The 22498-nt window shown below is 43.7% G+C and overlaps 1 protein-coding gene across 4 annotated transcripts; it reads right to left on the bottom strand.

The window, feature by feature from the left end:
• Positions 1 to 302: 302 nt before the first annotated feature.
• Positions 303 to 21743, bottom strand: CBR4 (carbonyl reductase 4). Of its 4 annotated transcripts, none has more exons than XM_083171047.1 (6): positions 21597 to 21743; positions 16535 to 16676; positions 13423 to 13540; positions 3198 to 3334; positions 1963 to 2097; positions 303 to 790 (listed from the first exon to the last, which is right to left on the bottom strand). In XM_083171047.1, exons 1-6 carry the CDS (start codon positions 21663 to 21665, stop codon positions 612 to 614), a joined length of 780 nt encoding a protein of 259 aa, XP_083027173.1. In that variant the 5' UTR covers positions 21666 to 21743; the 3' UTR covers positions 303 to 611. The 4 variants fall into 4 exon arrangements, with proteins under 4 accessions (XP_083027173.1, XP_083027176.1, XP_083027178.1 ...); XM_083171050.1 differs by having other exon boundaries at positions 21511 to 21646; XM_083171052.1 differs by lacking the exon at positions 21597 to 21743 and adding an exon at positions 21258 to 21379.
• Between the last annotated feature and the right edge of the window lie 755 nt (positions 21744 to 22498).

The raw sequence follows: 22498 nt of genomic DNA, 5'->3' as shown, positions 1-22498 counted from the left end.
ACTTTCAGCATTATAAACAAAATCCTATGTCAGATTAAAATTCCCGTCAGCAGCAGTCTACTAACCTTCTGGGATTCATTACAAATGGTTTATGTGCAACTATACTTCAAGTGATATAGGAGCATTGTAGCAACGTGCTGTCTGCGTCATGCTGTGACAGTGTGGCCATGAGGTCTCACCATGACACACTACTGTAGCTCAGTGTCTGCACCACCCACTAATTACTGAACACTTTATCCGATTCATCTGAAAGTCATTCACTGCATTGCAAATAACTAGGAATTCCGCTTGGACAGAGCATATTACTTCCAGTGAATTTATTTATATTACGCATTTTCAGCAGACAACAAGGGAAGTTTACCCTGTTCTAAACCAGTCATCTAGGAAACAAAACACTACAGCAAAGCTTTGTTTAGCCAATGGTGAGCTACTTGTACAGCTATTCTTTTTGTCAGGATGGGATGTTGTCCGATCATTCTGTAGGTGATTTCCTCACAACTAGGTGGATACAGCAGTTGTACAAATGTTTGCCCATCATGCCTGAAAATGTTGTTAAAACTGTCACCGGTCTCCATTCATCCGGACTGCAAACTCCCCCTAATGAAGACAGCTCAGATCTGTAGCTGCAACCCTCCATCCACTATCAGTACATGTCCAGTAATGTACGGAGAATTCAACAGGAAAGCTACTGCGTGCGCAACTTCATCCGCTTCTCCAAATCTGCCCAGAGGAATATTCTCATTCAGCGAGTCCTCATCCAGACTAGAAGTCATGTCTGTGTGAATGAATCCTAGTGAAAAGGAAAAAAATCTTAAACCAAGGGGTAATGTAAATCAAGCAAGTTCTGAAAGAAACATTCTGCATGTCATTGCCACCTTAGGCTTCACCCATATGTATATATTGCTTGTTTCTCCATGTAAATGGACCTCACCCAACACCCTGTGGCCTGTAAAGTTTCAACACTCCACATACCAACCCCACCTCAAGCCTTGCAACCAACATGGCTACCCTATCAGCTACCTATTGGTATGCTAATTGGCTCCCAACAAAATTAACCCTAGAATGTCTGTGTGTGCGTGTACATGTTGTAGGGAATATAGATTGTAAGCTCCTCTGGGGCAGGGACTGATGTGAATGTTCAAATATTCTCTGTAAAGTGCTGCGGAATATGTGCGCTATATAAATAACTGGTAATAAATAATACATAAATATGTTGCGTTTTGTATTTTTTTATAATACTGTGTTTTTACAGGGCAGCAGAAACTTTGTATCACCTTATAAATAAATCATAACAATAATAATAATCCTCCAGGAGATATCGATTTATACCGCTTTCACACTGCCAAAACGTTTTAAAAACCAGTATTTTTAAATGGTATTTAAAACGGGTCTGAGCCTCACATTGCAGTAGATTACCGTTTTAAATACCGTTTAAGTACCATTCAAATCAGTCAACCCGTTTAATCCCCTGAACACGTTTCAAGGCAGAATGCAGGGGACAGCCTGTCACAGGTCTGTAATCTGTTGTTTTTACTAAATACCGTTTCAGAGCCATTCTCACTGCATAAAAAACGGCTCTGAAACGTGTAGGACTCTGCTTTTTAAACGTTTGGAAATACCGGTTATCTTTAACTGGTAAATCAACTCTGGCGCCTTCCCACTGCAGCCTTAAACGTTTTGAAGTGGGAAAAAAACGGCAATATACCGTTTAACAAGTGCAGTGTGAAAGGGGTATTAGAAAGGAGGAGAAAAATAAAGCAACAAAAACTATCCATTGTGGTGAAGCAGCGCAGAGCAGAGAGTTCTAATGAATTGTGACTATAGTTGTATTACATTCTTACAAAAAATATGGAATAGGGATGTAAATAAAATATGAATCTGATTGCAGGAAGAAATGGATCACTGCCCAGTTTCCACAGAAAGTAAATGTAAGAAATAAAATGTCTCTGACAGAAATCTCACCAGGAGCGACCACATTCACACGGATGTTCTTCCGTGCAACTTCTTTAGCTAGCGATTTGGAGAATCCAACTAAGCCTTCCTTACTGGCACTGTAAATACTCTGCCCGGCATTCCCTTTGTGACCAACGATACTTCCTGCAGACACAGAGAATAGGAGTAACATTGAGGATCAAGTAGGAGACAAAACAACAACTAAACCAGTCCGAGTACTGTGGAGGCACCGAGGAGGAAAATATCAGTCCAGAAGAAGATGCCGGGGCATAGTTATGTAGTTCTCAGAGTAAACTATGAATTCACAATAACAAATACGGCTATACAGTATGACTGCTCTATTTCCTGCCGCAGCTAAACTCCATTCACCAGTGCCAAAGCAACTAAGAAATACACAAAGCTATTAAACACACAAGCTACTATGCAGGCAGACGGCTCCTTGTACATACTGAGGCACCTGCATCAAAACAAGCAGTTTTTATATATGAATGAAGCCCTGGGCAGGATGGGTTCCCTAAAGGCTGTTCCCTTTGTACATAATGACAAATAATGATTCTTTATATGTTACGCTTTGTTTCTTTGCTCTATTCTATGACACAGCAAAGGCATGCATGAGATAATAGCTTTAACTTCCATAACTTTTCAGGGGGAATGAAGCATCGCTTCAATGTGCTCTACAGGTACCAACAAATATGTCTACGCTTGTGTATATTTTTATTTTAGCAACATTAGAAAAACATGGAAAAGTATTACAGATCTACTAAAGCTTGAATGTGCCATTAGGCATAGAATTCTTTGTGTACACTATAAAAAGTGTGTGTTTATCCAGAATTTATGTAATTTCCATTAATCAGCTGCAAAAATATTCCTTTACAAATACTGTACTTTTTGTTTCCTACTATAATACCTAAAAGACATAGGGGGGGATTAATGAGAAGTGTGCACTGGTTATTTTGTAATATGGCGCTCTTACCCGTAACAGGACCCACAGTCTGAGAACTGCTGCAATAAAGCATACAGTATCTATCCTTGTACCCTGTTTGTTGTATCACAGTCTCCTTTTGTAAAGCGCTGAGGAATATGCTGCGCTATATAAGAAACTGCTAATAAATAAATAATAACAATAAATAACATCCAGTTGTAATAAATAACCTTGTAATGCAAGCAGCTAAATCAGTACAGACAGAAGTGTCCTGATCATTACAGTCTAGAAGTAAATAACTTGCTATCAAGTATATGCTTACCTATATTGACAATGGCTCCACCTTGCTGCTGGACCATACCCCTTAAGGCCAGTTTACATGTGTGCATTGATCCGATGAGGTTGGTGGACAGCTGAGACAGTATGTCTTCTGACTTGGTTCTCAGTAGCAGCCCGTCTCTGAAATAGAAATAACATAAAACGCACATTTTATTTGACCACAAGCCAAAACAGCCAAACACCTGCTTGCATTCCTCACCAGCACATTTGCACTTACACCATCATCTGTTTTGGTAAATATAAATCACTTACATACAGAGTAACAGTCAAAGTCCCACTGACACTGCGAGAAGAAGGCACTGCTCTTCTCAGAGGAGTAAGTGCGCAGATGGCAGCCCTGGGAATATACCAGACTAGCACCTACGGCGTTATTCACAACAGTCAAAGGAAACATAGGGCCCGATTCATATCTGATCTGAGTGAATTTGCAGCGGCCAGCGAACAGGTAGATGCTGCCCCGCTATAGTGAAAGAATGCCCTGCGAATGAATGTGCTCACTGTGTGAATCGAAGTGTACGGCTGGTGAAGACTTTGCAGCCGAGTGAATATGTCCAAAACCATTGGTTAGACGCCCACCATAGAATGATATTTCCACTGGGCACCAGTCATCACAAGCTAGGAGTAGCTAAAAAGCACCTGCAATGTACCGCTGATGGGTCCGACTCTGACCCATGTTATGGTCTGCCCATCCGACCACCGACTCCGATCCGCACAGGACCACACATAGGATTGGATGACAAACACATAGAGCAGCAATGTCAGGTGCAGTGGAGCAAAGTTTTTCGCTTTCCTCAGGCATCTCAGTAACACCATGAATTGGTGCTGAATCAGTACATAATAAATTGCAATACAGATTTGGACACAATGTAATGCAAATGTCGCCCTAGAATCTGGACCATTGAGATCTGCATATGGGCGTAAATATACTACTTTTGAATTAACGATTCTCTCTTTTACTTCTCTCTATGCTATACACTCTGGATCAAAGCCCTGGAATTCTCTCTAATACCCCGTTCTCACTGCAGGCAAATTCCCGGGTTTCTGTCGACCCAGAAATTTGCCTTTACACACTGTTTTTTTTTGCAGTGTGAACGGGTCGCATACCCGGATCTCATACACGGGTAAAACCCTTCGAGTTTGAGATCCGGGTATGCAGACACGGATTGACCCGTTCTCACTGCATAAAAACCTGTGTTAAAAGGCACCCGGAAATTTGTCTAGCAGTGAAAACGGGGGTCCGTTGCTGCAGAAAGCCGTGTAGTTCTCACTTGCAGTGAGAACATGGTATAATTTAAACCTGAATATTAATCAAAAGGTTGTGGCTCCCCCTCGTGGTGGGTAGTGGAAATTTTTTCCCAAAACTCAAAGTATCTTCAAAATCCATATTCAATATTTCACATATTTATTAAACCTGGTCCAAAAAAATAGTTACAATGTAATATTTTCATGTTCTATGCTGATGTAATTACAATTTAATTATTGCTACAAGTGGCAATATGTCATGCCCCAAATTGTGTCCATTAACATACAGTATATACAGTACTTTGTGCTATTAAAAGCATTTATATATATATATATATATATATATATATATATATATATATATATATATATATATATATATATGTGTGTGCTAAGGAATTCAGAATAATTCAAGTCAGTATCAATATGTGAGGGCATTCCATGCTGAATATTCCTAAAGTGTCTGCCATCCCTGCAGAAAGGAAGGGGGTACAATACATTATTACCTGATCTCACACCTACTGCAGCTGGAAAGCACCAGCCTTTGCAAACTCTGGTCATCACACACATCCAAATCATCAAAGACATACATTGCTAGAGTACTGTATATAAAACAATCAATACTTTGATATCTCTAACTAACATGGATTAATGTAAATGTTTTGTGTGTATTTATGTTGTGTCCCGCATATTTGTATGTATGTATATGTAGAAATGTACAGGCTTATTGAATAGTAATTCAAGCAACATCAGCTTCCATACCAATGTGCTAAACTTAGAAGCAGGAGACAACGCAGCGTGTATACTGATAAGACAGCGCCACCTTCTGGGGAAATGAGAGATCACACAAGGACGCAAAAAAAACCCCAACTTCTTTCATATGTGATTAAAGTCAAATAAATCATCAAAGCCTATAAGGGTTTCTCATTCTATTGGTGCTGGCTCTTAGCTTTAATGTAAGTAAGGTGAGCTCTGTGTAAACAATAGTACCAACTGTGAGGGGGCGACGACTTATAAAACAGTTTTGTTTTATTTTTGGTTTATTGGGGTTTTAAATAAAAGTCACTGAAACAGGCACCTTGCTCATTTCCATATCTGGTCTTTCATAGGATGTGTGTATTGTATATTCCTAAGGTCAGGATGCCAGTCATGACTTAGCAACCCAATACAGCACATTAGAATATACTAGTGCACAGGTTCTCAAACGTGGTCCTTAGGACCCCACACAGTGCATGTTTTGCAGGTCTCCACACACAATCGCAAATGAAATAATTAGCTCCACCTGTGGATCTTTTAACCCCTTCCCGACATTTGACGTACATTTACGTCATGGTCGGGAAGCACTTCCCGACACATGGCGTAAATGTACGTCATGGATTTAAACTGTCACCGCGTCTATAGACGCGGTGACAGTTTCAACATGTCTGCTGTCCCTGACAGCAGACATGTCCGTGCATGCCCAGGGGGGGCTGCGATGCCGCCCCCCCGTCGGCGATCGCTGTGATTGGCTGTTCAGTGTGAACAGCCATTCACAGCGTTTTCCTGTGTCACCGGCGAATAACGTTCGCCGGTGACACGGGATCAGAGGTGATTGGTGCTGTAAAGTACAGCACCAATCACCGCGGGGTGTAAGGGTGACACTGGTGTCACCCCACCTCACCCCGCCCGCCCCCAAAGGCCGTGATTGGTCCGTCGGACCGACGGACCAATCACAGCCAAGGAGGGGGATTTAAACTAACGGTGACTGCACTGCAGACGCCATTCCGGTCTGGAATAGCGTGCAGTGCGGTCACCGTACCCCCCTGCCGCCATATACTGACCAGAACCTTGCTCCATACTTACCTGATCGCTGCTTCATCACTGCTTGATCACTGCTTGATCTGTGCTTGAAGTGTGCTGGATGCTTCCTGGATCCTGTTGCTACTTGTGCCTTCCTGTGCTGTGAAATTGTGCTGCTGCAGTGTAATAGCTAGATAGAGAGATAGATAGAGAGAGATAGAGAGATAGAGAGAGATAGAGAGAGATAGAGAGAGAGATAGTGTCAGAGAGTGCTATATTTTGTGCTGCTGCAGTGTGATATAGTTATAGAGAGAGAGAGATAGAGAGATAGAGAGAGATAGAGAGAGAGAGATAGATAGAGAGGCCTAGTGACAGAGTGCTATATTTTGTGCTGCTGCAGTGTGATAGTTATAGAGAGATAGAGAGAGATAGAGAGAGAGAGAGATAGAGAGAGATAGTGACAGATTGTGCTATATATTTTTTATATAACTGACTGCTGCCCCCTCCTTTTGTGCTGATCAGTATAAATTAACTGATCAGCAACTTTTTGGGGGCGCAGGTTTTTTTTTATATATAGATATACCTGTCAGTGCTGCTGCTGCAGTGTCATAGAGTGATAGATAGTGAGAGATAGTGACAGAGAGTGATAGAGAGTGCTAAATTTTGTGTCTGCTGCCCCCGCCTTTTGTGCTGATCACTATATCTGAGGTGATCAGCAACTTTTTTGGGGGTACAGAGGTTTTTTTTTTTTATATATATATACCTGTCAGTTGCACCAAAGGTTGTGCACCTGCTGCACCTCACTGGTAATCAGTGTCGCATCACTGATCACCTTTTTTTTGTGTGTGTGTGCTGTGGGGTCTTTTTTTAATTTTTTTTTTACACACACTGTGATTTTGTGGGTGTCCTGTGGCCGCTGTGCGCTGATCAGTGACGTACATCACTGATCATCTTTTTCGGCACAGGGTTGATCTATTTTTTTTTTTTTTTGATCAAATTCCTGTTGCCTTTGAGCGCTGTTCAGTGACAGACGTTACTGACCAACATCTGTGCTCAATTTTTGGCGCAGGACCTTTTTTTTTTTTTTTTTTTTAACCCCTTAAATTTTTTATTTTTAACCCCTTCATTTTTTTTTTTTTTATTGGTATAAAGTATTTTTTTTTTCTGCACTACATACACACTACACACTACATACCCCCCGGATTGAAATAAAGTTTGTACCCCCCCCCTACACTATACACGTGTTGAAACATTTCACTACCAGTAACACAAAAATAAAAATGGCATCCCAAATGTCCTCCCAAATGTCCTCCCAAATGTCCTCCCAGTCATCCAGGAGAATGTATTCAGTGGAGGAGGCATATGCCATGCTTGCTTCTGACTCTGACACAGCCAGTGATGCAAGCGGGGAATTTGAAGGATTTGCCTTAAGCTCCTCTTCCTCCTCTGGTGATGAGGGACCCCCTCAAAGACGCCCCCGTAGAGCAGCTGAGACCCCCCCCCCAATAATTGATCTCGTATGGACCCCACCACCAGACAATTTTGAGCCCCAGGTTCCTGAGTTTTTGGCCATGCCAGGAATCCAATTTGATTCCACAGGTCTCAGAGAAATTGACTTTTTCAAATTATTTTTCTCTGATGATTTTATAAATTTAATGGTGGACCAAACTAATTTATATGCCCAGCAGTTTATTGCTCAAAACCCCACGTCATCATTTGCTAGGTGGACCCCTGTAGATGCAGTAGAGATGATGACGTTTTGGGGTCTGGTGTTTCATATGGGCATAGTAAAAAAGCCAGAAATTAGGCAATATTGGAGTACAGATGTTCATTTTACCGTATGGCCATGACCCGGACTCGATTTGAGACAATTCTTAAATTTATACATTACACCGATAATGCACAGTGCCCACCCAGAGATGATCCCTCCTTTGACCGGCTATTCAAAGTCAGGCCGGTCATTGATCATTTCAGTGCCAAATTTGAAGAGGTGTACATCCCTGAAAAATTTATTTGTATCGACGAGTCCCTTATACATTTTAAAGGAAGGGTTAAATTCCGCCAGTACCTTCCCAGTAAGAGGGCAAGGTATGGCATAAAAATGTATAAGCTGTGTGAAAGCACCTCAGGGTACACTCACAGGTTTAGGGTATATGAAGGGAAGGATTCAAGAATTGAACCGCCAGAATGCCCCCCCTCCCTCGTAGGTGTTAGTGGGAAAATTGTCTGGGATTTAGTGCACCCCTTCCTGGATAAAGGTTATCACCTCTATGTGGATAACTTTTACACCAGCATCCCCCTGTTTAAGGCCCTTGGTTCAAGAGGTACAGCAGCTTGCGGTACTGTGCGCAAGAACCAAAGAGGCCTCCCAAAAACGCACATTGCCCAAGTAATGAGAAGGGGTGAAAGCAGGGGAATATGCAACGAAAATATGTTGTTGGTCAAATATAAGGACAAGAGGGATGTCCTTATACTGACAACAATTCACGGAGACAGTACCACCTCCATCCCTGTACGAGGTACCAGTACCCACACCTCCAAACCTAATTGTATCCTGGATTACAATAGGTACATGGGCGGAGTGGATCTTTCAGATCAGGTACTGAAGCCGTACAGTGCCCTGCGGAAAACAAAAATCTGGTACAAGAAGGTGGCCGTGTATATCATCCAGATGGCACTGTATAACGCTTACGTGCTATTCCGTTCTACCGGCCAGAGGGGGACATTTATGCACTTTCAAGAGGAAGTCATAAAGGGCCTAATATTTGGGAACCAGCAGGCAGAGGGCCCCAGTACTTCTAGTACTGGTCCCCGTATTGTACCAGGGCAGCATTTTCCTGATGAAATCCCCTCCACTGGAAAAAAGGGCAGGACACAAAAAAGGTGCAAAGTTTGCTATAAAAAGGGAATAAGAAAGCAAACTATTTTCCAGTGTGACACTTGCCCCGACAAACCCGGCCTATGTATAAAGGAGTGTTTTAAAATATACCACACATCTATGGAATATTAGGTTCATAATTTCACCGTGCTTCGGGGGTCTTGCTAATGCCACATAGCACCCACCATTCATTCCACCAGAATCTGAGCCGCAAAATCCAAAAATCACTCCTTCCCTTCTGAGTCCTGCCATGCACCCAACTGGTATTTTTTGGTCACATGTGAGGCATTGCCGTACTTGGGAGAAATTGGGGCACAGATTTTGGGGTGCTTTGTCTCCTTCATACCTTGTGAAAATTAAAAATTTTGAGCCAGAACTGCATTTTTGTGTAAAAAAATGTAATTTTTCATGTTCACTGCCCACTTGTATCAAAATTGGTGAAACCCCTGGGGGTTTGAAATGTACACTATACCCCTAGATGAATTCCCTGAGGGGTGTAGTTTGCAAAATGGGGTCACTTGTGGGGGGGTTCCACTGTATTGGTGCTTTGGGGGTCTTGCTAATGCGACATAGCACCCACCATCATTCCACCAGAATTTGTGCTGCAAAATCCAAATATCACTCCTTCCCTTCTGAGTCCTGCCACTTTTTGGTCACACATGAGGCATTGCCGTACTCGGGAGAAATTGGGGCACAGATTTTGGGGTGCTTTGTCTCCTTCATACCTTCTGAAAATGAAAAATTTTGAGCCAGAACTGCATTTTTGTGTAAAAAAATGTAATTTTTCATTTTCACTGCCCACTTGTATCAAAATTGGTGAAACCCCTGGGGGTTTGAAATGTACACTATACCCCTAGATGAATTCCCTGAGGGGTGTACTTTGCAAAATGGGGTGACTTGTGGGGGGGTTCCACTGTATTGGTGCAACATAGCACCCACCATTCATTCCACCAAAATCTGTGCTGCAAAATCCAAAAATCACTCCTTCCCTTCTGAGTCCTGCCATGCACCCAACTGGTACTTTTTGGTCACATGTGAGGCATTGCCGTACTCGGGAGAAATTGGGGCACAGATTTTGGGGTGCTTTTTCTCCTTCATACCTTCTGAAAATGAAAAATTTTGAGCCAGAACTGCATTTTTGTGTAAAAAAATGTAATTTTTCATTTTCACTGCCCACTTGTATCAAAATTGGTGAAACCCCTGGGGGTTTGAAATGTACACTATACCCCTAGATGAATTCCCTGAGGGGTGTAGTTTGCAAAATGGGGTCACTTGTGGGGGTGTTCCACTGTCTTGGTGCTTGGGGGGTCTTGCTAATGCGACATAGCACCCACCAAAATTCCACCAGAATCTGAGCTGCAAAATCCAAAAATCACTCCTTCCCTTCTGAGTCCTGCCATGCACCCAACTGGTATTTTTTGGTCACATGTGAGGCATTGCCGTACTCGGGAGAAATTGGGGCACAGATTTTGGGGGGCTTTGTCTCCTTCATTCCTTGTGAAAATGAAAAATTTTGAGCCAGAACTGCATTTTTGTGTAAAAAAATGTAATTTTTCATGTTCACTGCCCACTTGTATCAAAATTGGTGAAACCCCTGGGGGTTTGAAATGTACACTATACCCCTAGATGAATTCCCTGAGGGGTGTAGTTTGCAAAATGGGGTCACTTGTGGGGGGGTTCCACTGTATTGGTGCTTGAGGGGTCTTGCTAATGCGACATAGCACCCACCAAAATTCCACCAGAATCTGAGCTGCAAAATCCAAAAATCACTCCTTCCCTTCTGAGTCCTGCCATGCACCCAACTGGAATTTTTTGGTCACATGTGAGGCATTGCCGTACTCGGGAGAAATTGGGGCACAGATTTTGGGGTGCTTTTTCTCCTTCATTCCTTGTGAAAATGAAAAATTTTGAGCCAGAACTGCATTTTTGTGTAAAAAAATGTAATTTTTCATTTTCACTGCCCACTTGTATCAAAATTGGTGAAACCCCTGGGGGTTTGAAATGTACACTATACCCCTAGATGAATTCGCTGAGGGGTGTACTTTGCAAAATGGGGTGACTTGTGGGGGGGTTCCACTGTATTGGTGCAACATAGCACCCACCATTCATTCCACCAAAATCTGTGCTGCAAAATCCAAAAATCACTCCTTCCCTTCTGAGTCCTGCCATGCACCCAACTGGTACTTTTTGGTCACATGTGAGGCATTGCCGTACTCGGGAGAAATTGGGGCACAGATTTTGGGGTGCTTTTTCTCCTTCATACCTTCTGAAAATGAAAAATTTTGAGCCAGAACTGCATTTTTGTGTAAAAAAATGTAATTTTTCATTTTCACTGCCCACTTGTATCAAAATTGGTGAAACCCCTGGGGGTTTAAAATGTACACTATACCCCTAGATGAATTCCCTGAGGGGTGTAGTTTGCAAAATGGGGTCACTTGTGGGGGGGTTCCACTGTCTTGGTGCTTGGGGGGTCTTGCTAATGCGACATAGCACCCACCAAAATTCCACCAGAATCTGAGCTGCAAAATCCAAAAATCACTCCTTCCCTTCTGAGTCCTGCCATGCACCCAACTGGTATTTTTTGGTCACATGTGAGGCATTGCCGTACTCGGTAGAAATTGGGGCACAGATTTTGGGGGGCTTTGTCTCCTTCATTCCTTGTGAAAATGAAAAATTTTGAGCCAGAACTGCATTTTTGTGTAAAAAAATTTAATTTTTCATTTTCACTGCCCAGTTGTACCACAATTGGTGAAACCCCTGGGGGTTTGAAATGTACACTATACCCCTAGATGAATTCCCTGAGGGGTGTAGTTTGCAAAATGGGGTCACTTGTGGGGGGGTTCCTAAATTTTAGCATCTTATGGTGCCTAGAAACCTACATGGTGCCTAAAAAATAATCTCATAAAAAGGAGGCTCCAAAATCAAGTAGTTGCTCCTTCTATTATGAAGCCTGTGGTTTGGTCAACGTGCACACTAGGGCCACATATAGGATATTTATGAAAACAAAAGAATTGGGGGAATCAATTTTTAGTCACATTTCTCTAGTAAAATGTACTGTGTTCCTTAGAAAAATGTATTAAAATTGCAAATCTGCAAAAAAAATGAAATTTTGAAATTTCACCTACACTTTGTTTTAATTCCTGTGAAACACCTAAAGGGTTAACAAACTTCCAAAATGCTGTTTTGAATACTGTGAGGGGTGCAGTTTTTGAAATGGCATCATTTATGGGGGTGTCTCACATACAAGTCCCTCAAAGTCACATCAGAACTGAACTGGTCCCTAAAAAAATCAGTGTTTGAAATTTTCTTGAAAATTTGAGAATTTGCTATTCATATTGTAAGCCTCCTAGTGTCCAAAAAAATTAAAAGGAAGTTGAAATAATGATGGAAACATAAAGTAGACATATGGTCTATGTTAGTTATTAACTATTTTGAGTGGTAAGATTATTTGTCTCACAAGCAGAAAATTTAACATTTTGCAAATCGCTAAATTTTCCATTTTTTCACGACATTTTGGTATTTTTCACAAAAAAACACAGACTGTATCGACCCAAATTTACCACTAATTTGAAGTACAATGTGTCACGAAAAAACTATCTCAAAATCACTGGGATAAGTAAAAGCAAAAAAAAGTTATCCCCACTTAAGTGAGACATGTCAGATTTGAAAAAAATGGCTCTGTCAGGAACGCAAAAACTAGCTCTGTCAGGAAGGGGTTAAAATGTGTCAGTTAGTAATGAGTGCACCTGCCGGGTGACCTGGAAAATGTGAACTGAGTTTCAGAACCCCTGTACAAGTGCATTAAACATAAAATGATATAAGAACAAGCCAAGCTGAGTCGCATCTACCCAGAATTGCATGATCACGTCCACCATTTGCTCAGAGATGAATTAGTATAGAATCTATGTTCTCTGCCTCTTTGTACAGCCAGGGTTTGTATATGTGGATTGACAGGTCTGAGAATAATTTTGTTTGCAGGCTGCTAAATAAATTATTAATTTCTTAAATGATTTCTCACGGTTTTATAAACTATAAACTTATAAAATAATTATTATACTGAAGTAATGCGGTGGTACCGTGTTACACATTTACTCTAGTGCCATTAATACTAAAAACGATTTTCTGAATAATGAACATAAGAGTTTAGTGAGCACCAGACAATCTAGTTATGACCCATCAAACTGTTTTGCATATTATCACAGAGCGGTTGAACACCAGATGGCACAGTATAGCGGCACAGAGGGTGATGGACTAGTCAGCAGTGTGGTGTAGTTGGGAGGAAGTTATGTACAGTACAGTCATCTCTTACCTACTTATGCCTGCTGCGTTGACCAGATAATTAACATTGCCAAGATTTTTCCTAATCTCATAAAATGTGCGTTGGACATCTTGTTCTTTAGCGATATCACAGCTTAGGGCCAGGTGAGCTGGAAAACAAGGCATCCAGTAAAAAATGGGAACTGTATTTTGTCACCTCAACATTTGCCTTAAATAGTGAAATAAGAACTACATGGCCTACCAAGTTATTATCCGTGATCCTTCCATTGCCACAAACTCCAGGATTTGCAATGTATATGGTAAAAGGCATGTCTGTGGTACAGGTGTGTACTAAACTGTAATAAGGTTCAATTCTAGAAAATTGAGACGGGAGGATTACACTTACTCAGTGATCTGTATAGGAAGCTGCACTTTGTTCTCTGAAATCCTTATAAAGAGCGCTAAATTACTATATGTCTAAGTCATGTTTGTATTGAAATGCAATTACGATTTTCTGGCTATGGAACAGCTAATAAGCCTAATTCAGAGGGGGTAGTAGTTTAGCAAGGACGCGCTTAACTACAATCCGTGGTGGCTGGCTATGGGGGGGGGGGGGCCAGCCCAGCCCAGAGATGTGCCTGCATATCCCACAGAACCAGCTCTCCCTGGGCGGTACGGTCATGCCTGCAGCCCCCCTTCACAAATTAAACTGCAGTCACGGCAAGACTGCCATTGAAGTGCCTGCGCATGAGCAGAAGTGTAGAATAGCACTTTCCGCACTTCCGCTACTGGCTCTAAATCAGGCCCAATGTTAGCAAGTGAAGCTGCCATGCAGGAATGAAGAGGCACCCACCGGAGCCATCACAAACTTATTTGCATTCACATTTGCAGCCTATGCGCAAAAACCATCAACATCGGGCTAAGAGCGATTGCACGTACGAACTCACAGCTGTCAGCAAACACACGCCCTGAAAACGGCTGTTTACTCCCCATTAATACTTAAATCGCTTTTTGAATGAAATTGTCAGTGCAGCCTATATCGCAGCAGCACCTCGCATATGCGCACTGATAGTCATCCAATTCTCTGATAATCGGCCATTGTGTACAAACAATAGGCCCAATGTACAGATTTATGGAAGTAATTCCTCAACAAGAATATTTGTAGGCCTATCTAATTTGCATTACAGCCAGAGCTATCGAGGGGGGTGGATTACTTTTTACCTGGGCCTGGGTTTGCTCCCTTACCCTTTGCAGGGAGCCGGACACTGGGGAGAGAGATGACAGACCGCATAGCCTTTCTCCCCAGCTTAGCACACACTGCTCAATGCCATGTGCTGAGCTGGGGAGAGAGACAACTGCAGCATCAACCTGTCATCTCTCTCCCTTTTGTTTACATTTTTCACAGAGATGTGACCACGCCCCCTCTGGAGGCCACACCCCTGCCAGGTAGCCATGCCTCCATCCTTAATTTACTGGGCCCAGTGACGTCCCTGATTACTGCTACTGGGAATGTACGGCATAAGTATAGTAAAAACATCCCATGTAGGCTAGTGATATCCATCGATAATTAATAACGATCAATGGTTTGCCAACTATGGTCAAATGGCTTTCCCACTGATTGTGGAGATCCAGTGGTTCTACGTCATCAATGACAGACTTAAAGCCAGTGGTGTGCAGGGGGTTCATACCATCAATAACGGGGTGTGGTCTCACAGGTAGGAGAAGTTTGGCCTCACAGCCTGGACCCTTGTTTTCATCACTCCGGGGGTCCGGAGATGCAGGCTGCCCAAAAAGACCAGTCAGTATGCAGTGCATACACTATAACAGGAGCTGGGTTCTGCACATAATGTTACAGCACCTGGCTCCTGTCTGCAGTCTGCACTTTGGTATCACATCTCAGTGGATGACACTCGGTATAACCCACACTACCTAGTCATGTCACTGCTCAAAGCAAAAGCATTCAGCAATGGTTCACCATTGATGATGTGATGCAATCGATGGTATTCACCGTCGGACATCCCTAACATAGGTAACATCTACCCATAATAATACACATATGTCTGACAAAAAAATGACACATTTCACCAGATTATATAAGGGTGCTTGTAGTGGCAGCCTGGGGACCATTGTTGAATGGGCGGCTAGACCTCACCCTTTTAAGTGATGCAGAATTACCTTGAAAGGAAATGTAAGGAGCTTTATATGAGGTATATATATATATATATATATATATATATATATATATATATATATATATATACACACCTTTAGATTTGCAGAGATGTTTATACTGTTAAATGCATAATACTAGGGGGTAGCAGCATTGCTTCATAGCAAACAAACATATTTTTAAGATTGTCTGGAGTGGAAAGTGGATGAAGTGATTGAGCCAGGCATGTCCAAACTATGGCCCTCCAGCTGTTGTGAAACTACAAGTCCCATCATGCCTTGCTACAGTTTTGCTATTAGGGAATGGTAAAACTATGGAAAGGCATGCTGGGATGTGTAGTTTCACAACTGCTGGAGGGCCACTGTTAGGACATGCCTGGATTAAGCACATTTCTAAATAATGTGTAGTGAGGATTGGAAGCATGAAGAATGCTCATGATGTTCTAATCTTCCCACACATAAATAAGGGGTCTGTGTATTAAACCGTGGAGAGAGAAATATAGTACCTATATATAGTAACTAATCATCTGTCATTTTTCAAAAACAACCCGTAAAAAGACAGATAGGAGCGAATTGGCAGGTACTTTATCTCCATCAACTTTTTATCTCTCTAAAGAGGGCTATCGATGGTCAGTATACCTACATCAGAATCCCGACTGTTTAAATGCCCGATAGTCGGGATCCCGACTGACAGAGGCTATTCTCCCTAGTGGTGGACCACGACCCCCATAGAGGGAGAATAGAACCTGTGGAGACCAGCGTGACAAGTGCTGCGAGCCTACAAGGGGCTTCTTTGCGCTCACCCCTTGTCGGGGTACTGGCGGTCGGGATGCCAATGTTAGTATACTGACCTTCAAAATATCAACTGCCAGGCCAACATACCACATCCCTCCAAAGATTAGTACATACACCCTTGAGTAACTAAAAAAAAAACTGCTAAATCATAAATTCATAATACAACAGGCACCCACTAAATATGAATTATATTTACAAACCTCCAATCTCTTCAGCTGTGGCTTTGGCTACATCCAAGTTTCTTGATATAACAACCACCTTATGATCTCTTTGAACTAATAACTTTGCAACAGCTTTGCCAATTCCTCTGGAGCCACCAAATACAGCAGAAATGTTGGCCATCTAGAATTAACAAAACAAACTATGTAAAAAAAGAACATAAAAATCAAATCACAACATGTTGTTAAGCAGCGTACAAACAAAAGAAGCAAGATCTCCATTTGTATTATTTTGTCTTATTGCCACTAACTTCCATATGACTGTACATATCTTTGGCAGAAAGTGACCCCAACATGGGTAAGAACCAGTGGTGGAACTCAGGTGCAAGACTATAATTTGGGCCCCCTCCTCTACCCCAACCCAAGAAGTAATTGCTGGACTGAACAGAAATGGGGCACTTAGTCCTAAGGGGCCCCGGTGCAATGCACCTGCTGCACCAATGGTAGTGACCTCATGCAGCCATCCCAAAAGTGGTCTGGACATGCCTGCATTGTCCATACTGCACCCACAAGTGCTGCATCATCACCCCAGCTGTCCTTCCAACTGCGATCGCATCCTGCCCTTTGAGCATCACACATGTGTAGAGGTGCAAAAATTGGTTGATTGCAATTTTTGCACTTCTTGTGTACAATGTTACATAACTGAACATTAAGTTGGCAGGTACACATAATTTTAGTTTTTTCGGTACTTGTTTCCTAGCACGGCCACAAATCTTGGCCATCGGGGGTAATTTTAGTGGCCTGCGACGCGACCGACGCGATGCCCCCGATTTTTCCATTGAAATGCATTAAAAACAGTGAAAAATCGGGTCGGTCGCGTTGTGTGCGCCTAAAAATGCTTAAATGGTCCACCCGCGATGGCCGCGATTTCCCCATAGGGAACAATGTTAAATGCCTCAATTTACCCGCGATGACCCCGATTTCCCATAGGAAACAATGTTAAATGGGTCAATTTACCCAAATCATCTTAGGGAACAATGGTAAATGGGCCAGAAAGCCCCAAAAAAAACCCTGACCAGTGAAATGTCCCCCCAAAAGTATATTAAGAGGAGAAGGTTGGTAGTCGCACAGGAAGGGATGAATGTAGGTCAGAAATGTTGGCCCCTCAGTAGGTATTAAGATCATTCGATTTGCATAGCATTTGAGGGTGTGCTACCACTGGACATCAAAAGGTTGCATGTACAGTTTGGGACAGAAAGAAATGTCACTGTGTGGTGCACCACACAGTGACATTTCTTTCTGTCCCAAACTGTACATCCCCCCAAAAGTAGTTCACGCCACCCCGCGATGAACGTGAACCCGAAGCGTGACGAGCGCAGCGAGTCCGCGAGGGGCGGCGGTACGCGTCCTCCGACCTTTTCATACCCCCACTATCCACTAGGGCATGGAGTGAGAATAGAATAGTGTGGCGAGCGCAGCGAGCCACCGAGCCCGAAGCGTGGCGAGCGCAGCGAGCCCCGCGAGGGGAGGCGGATACCTTCACAGGTAAAAGCGTCCCTTCGCGGGCTTCACAGGTATCCGCGTCCGCTCGCCACGCTTCGTGCTCGGTGGCTCGCTGCGCTCGCCACACTATTCTATTCTCACTCCACGCCCTAGTGGATAGTGGTGGTATGAAAAGGTCGGAGGACGCGTACCGCCGCCCCTTGCGGGCTCGCTGCGCTCGCCACGCTTCAAGTTCACGTTGATCACGTGGTGGCGTAAAATACTTTTGGGGGGACATTTCAATGTTCAGGGGTGTTTTTGGCCCATTTACCATTGTTCCTATGATAATTTGGGTAAATTGAGCCATTTAACATTGTTTCCTATGGGAAATCGTGGTCATCGCGGGTAAATTGAGGCATTTAACATTGTTCTCTATGGGGAAATCGCGGGCATCGCGTCTGGCCCATCGCACCCGATTTTTTTGCGCATGCGATGCCCGCGATTTTACCCCCGATGACCGCGATTATGATCGTTGTGGCCGTGCTAGGAAACAAGTACCGTTTTTTCTAAGATTATCAAGGACTCTTTCAACATGAATTTGATGTGGATTTTACGTTTTTAATGGATGACCTCCCGACAGTCAGGATTTCGACAGTCAGCATACCAACATTGGCTATTCTCCCTCATGGGGGTCCATGACCCCATACCTCCCAACAGTCCCGATTTTATCGGGACAGTCCCGATTGTCAGGGCCTGTCCCGATGTCCCACCCGCGGGCGGCAGTGTCCCGTGGTGTGGGGGGGCTGTTGGGAGTCCCCCCTGTCAGCTGCTAAGCAGCGGGGAATAAACGCTGTGCGCATGCGCACAGCGTCTATTCCCGCAGCCAGGGGACTGGGGGCATGGCTAGAGGCTCACAGAGCCTCTGGGTCATGCCCCCATAGTGGCAAAATGGGGGCGTGGCCTCGCGGAAGAGCCGCAAGTATAGACCACGCCCCCAAATTAGGCCACGCCCCCCGAAAATTTCGGCGCGCAGAAGCTTCGTCCCTCCTGCGGCCCTTCAAAAGTTGGGAGGTATGCATGACCCCCATAGAGGGAGAATAGAACCTGTGGCAAGTGCAGCGAGTCACTGAGCCCTTAGAGTGGCGAGTGCAGTCCGCAAGGGGCTTTGATGTGCTCGCCCCCCTGTCAGAGTACCAGCAGTCGGGATAAGATGTTGGTATACTGACGGTCAGAATACCAACTGTCTGACCGCCACACCACACCCCTTTTTAAAATATTTTCTACAAAGTCTGCTTTTTCTAAATATTTAATATGGATCCTGTTTTTCTTATATATGTAGAATTGTTGTATGGTAATGTGTTTTACTTATTACCATACAATGCTCTGAAACTTGGTTTAAAAACATTATATGTCATTATATATAAAAACGTTTTTATAAATACTGACATTTCCCTTTATCTGCAAATGAACTACATAATATTTGATAAAATAACTTTTAAGGTGTGTACACATGGTGCAATTGCCTTGCGATTTGATCTGTGTCAAATCGCACAGCAAGCAAAAAGCTTTCGATTTTGACTATATAGCACAGATCTGATCTGTACTATATAGTCTTGCCTGCACAGTCTATGGGTGAAATTTAATAGGATGAGAGATTCAGAAAGTGAGAGATTTGGTAAGAATTCAACATATTTTTTTTTAAAGTGGCAATCATTTACACTGCAAAATCAAACTGCTTTTGCAGTGCAAATGATTGGCGCTTTAAAAAAAACTGGCGATTTCTTACCAAATCTCTCATCCTATTAAATTTCCCCCTATATTTCTGTTCGATTTCCATTAAACGGGAGCTTGCATCAGGATCGAACAGCATCGAATGCGCCTGAAAACCGTTCGATTTCGATTTGATTTCTATTCGATTTTGAATATATAGTCAAAATGGAATAGAAAGTTAGTCATAATCACACTGTGTGTACACTACATTACTTCATACTTGCCTACATTCTGGCTGCCCTTTCCGGGAGAGGGCAGCTAGCTCAGGGGGGGCGGGGCTGTGGGGAGTGAAAAGGGGTGGGGAGGGGGCGGAGCCACACAGGTTGCTATTTGCTTGTGGGCATGACCAGAACGATCGTGCTGTTTTAGCCCCGCCCCCAACATGCAATGCCATTTTTAATGCATTGCACTGCGGTGGGCGGGGCTAAAACGGTGCGATTCGCGTCATTTGACCCGCGGACCCCCCTGCCGAGGGGGGGCGCGGGGGGCCGTGGGACCCGGGCAGCTTTGCGGGAGGGTTTCGCTTCTTTTTGGGGGGCCGGGAGGGGGACCCGATTTCCGGGAGGGTAGGCATTACTTTCAGCTACTGTTTGTTCATAGAATGTAAACCAGATGTTCCTGTATGTCCTAACACATTCAGTAATTGCAATGTACTACATTTACATCAAATAATTCAACTGGATCTTGCTTTATACAAACTGACGGTAACCAGGAAATAGCACTTCCACAACGTAGAATGAGATTTGTTTTCCCTCCTGATTGTGACATGCACTTGGAATTACCCTAATTTGTTTAAAATAATATGTCAGCGTGCATGTCACATACACAAGTAGGTATTTTATTTTGGTAATTAACAGTTATCCCTGTGATTCTATAATTAAACCCTGTCACAGCATTTTTTTTTATAAAGGTTAAAAGGCCTAGAATATAAGTTCAGTCAACAGGAAAACATTGTTTGTGACATTTATAGAAAGCACAGTATAAGTAAAACTAACATTACTCTGACAAGGCAGCAACCAGAAAGTGAACAGAAGTTTTAGCAATATAATGACAGTGATTAGTAAGGAGATTATTCACAGGTCGCAGTGTCCCATGGGCGCCGGAGACAGTTGTAGCCAGTGATCACTGACTGAATAGAGCCACAGGTTGCCCAGCTGCTCAGCGAGCACTGGGCACACCCCCAAAATGACAAATTGGGGATGAGTGCTGCTAGGCCACGCCCCCACCACTGGTGGCCCCATGCTAAAGTACTACAGTGATTGTAAATTCCCTGGGTAAACATGCCACTTATAACCCTGACAAAAGAAATCGCCAGCTTAAGCATTTAGACCCAATAACTTCCTTCTCTGTGTGCAAGAGTCATCCTCCCATTCCTAAACTTTTCCACAAGCCAGATCTAATATTCAAGAGAGAAACGGGGAGGCGCACAAAAGTGATGCATGTATAACATTTAAAACTTTACTTCAAATAAAATGGAACACTCGCAAATGCAATACAGTGATAAATTACAGACAGAGCTTCAGTAAATAGGACTAGGCAGTTCTTCAGCCAGCGCCGCTGGCATCCTCAGTGTGTGCCGAGCCTCACTCCTGGACTCCGTGACAAAATAGTTGGTGGTGAAACGCCTTCAGCACGGGACTAGCAGAGATGACGATTTAGCAGTTTTATGGACGATAAATAAATAATGCTACCGGCACCTACGCTGCTGTTGTGGGACCATAAATCTCAGCATGCAGAGGGAGGGAGACGGTGTGTGTAAGACATACCATGATGTGACACAGGGAGCAGCAGCGTTACAGTGCCTCACATGGAGCAGTCACAGAGCCATAGTATAGTAGAGGATGACACTTACATGGCACTGCACAGTGCACACAGAACCAGCAGTGCAGCACGGGAAATGTGGGACTCTACAGCACTGCATGGCTGGACTACAAGTACGGGTCCTCGCACAGGACACACTTGTACTGCTGCTGCTGATGCGTGAGGTGGAGACTTTATGCTGCTGTGCTGCCTCAGTATCCGGTCACAGGATGACACTGACACCTGCCCATAACACAGCAAGCTTCAATGTTCTCCACTCAGCAACAAGCCGCCACAGGCTATGCGGTGATTAGTTCACGGTATGCTGCTGTGTTCCCAAGCACACAGCTACAGCAGCAATCCTGCCTGCGTGTCATGTGACTTCCCATCTGGGACAAGCTCCGACCTAGGGAGACTGATGCAGCACTGGTGACTTCACACAAACAGATTTTCACATCAGTCTTGCAGGGGTGTTATATTTTATGTAAATGTATTTATCTATGTATGTATGAATGAATGAATGAATATATGCATGCATGTATGTGTGTTGTGCGTGGGCCTGTGTGCATTTGCAAGCCTGCCTGTGTGCCCACCCCATCTCTGTCTGCCCTCCCCAATGATAGGAGGAAGGTGGCACAGTGTGGAAGCCTGGCAGTGGCACCACATCACTACCTTACCACGAATCAGGCTGGCAAATCCATTCTAAACTGATTCTAGGGTGACCAACTTTCCAATGGGCGAACCCTGTCCCGGATCATCCGCGTGGCACATTTGCGTGTGCCACTCTGACTGTGCTGCAGTGGAGGTGCGTAGCAGCAGGTACTAGGGCAGTAGTAGCAGCCCGCCCGACTGTCCAAAGTCACGTTGCCGGCCGGCCGCCAATGCCTGCCTGCGCCAGCCCTGCACAGCATTACTGGGAGTGTGGGAGGTGACACGGTCACGCGGCGGCCGCAC

Source organism: Crinia signifera, chromosome 1 (genome assembly GCF_055691185.1).
Source record: "Crinia signifera chromosome 1, ASM5569118v1, whole genome shotgun sequence".
NCBI classification, from domain to species: Eukaryota; Metazoa; Chordata; class Amphibia; order Anura; family Myobatrachidae; genus Crinia; species Crinia signifera.
Note: the sequence above shows the minus strand (reverse complement) of the source record. Positions and strands in the feature narration are given on the sequence as shown.

What these genes read in the sequence shown, in the direction of transcription:
- CBR4 (XM_083171047.1), bottom strand. Translation starts at nt 21,665, where the DNA reads ATGCAGTGCTGTAGAGTCCCACATTTCCCGTGCTGCACTGCTGGTTCT. An exon ending in TGTGCACTGTGCAGTGCCAT is followed by an intron (nt 16,677 to 21,596) that starts GTAAGTGTCATC and finishes TGTTAATTCTAG; the next exon opens with ATGGCCAACATTTCTGCTGT. An exon ending in AACGCAGCAGGCATAAGTAG is followed by an intron (nt 3,335 to 13,422) that starts GTAAGAGATGAC and finishes TTTCTATTTCAG; the next exon opens with AGACGGGCTGCTACTGAGAA.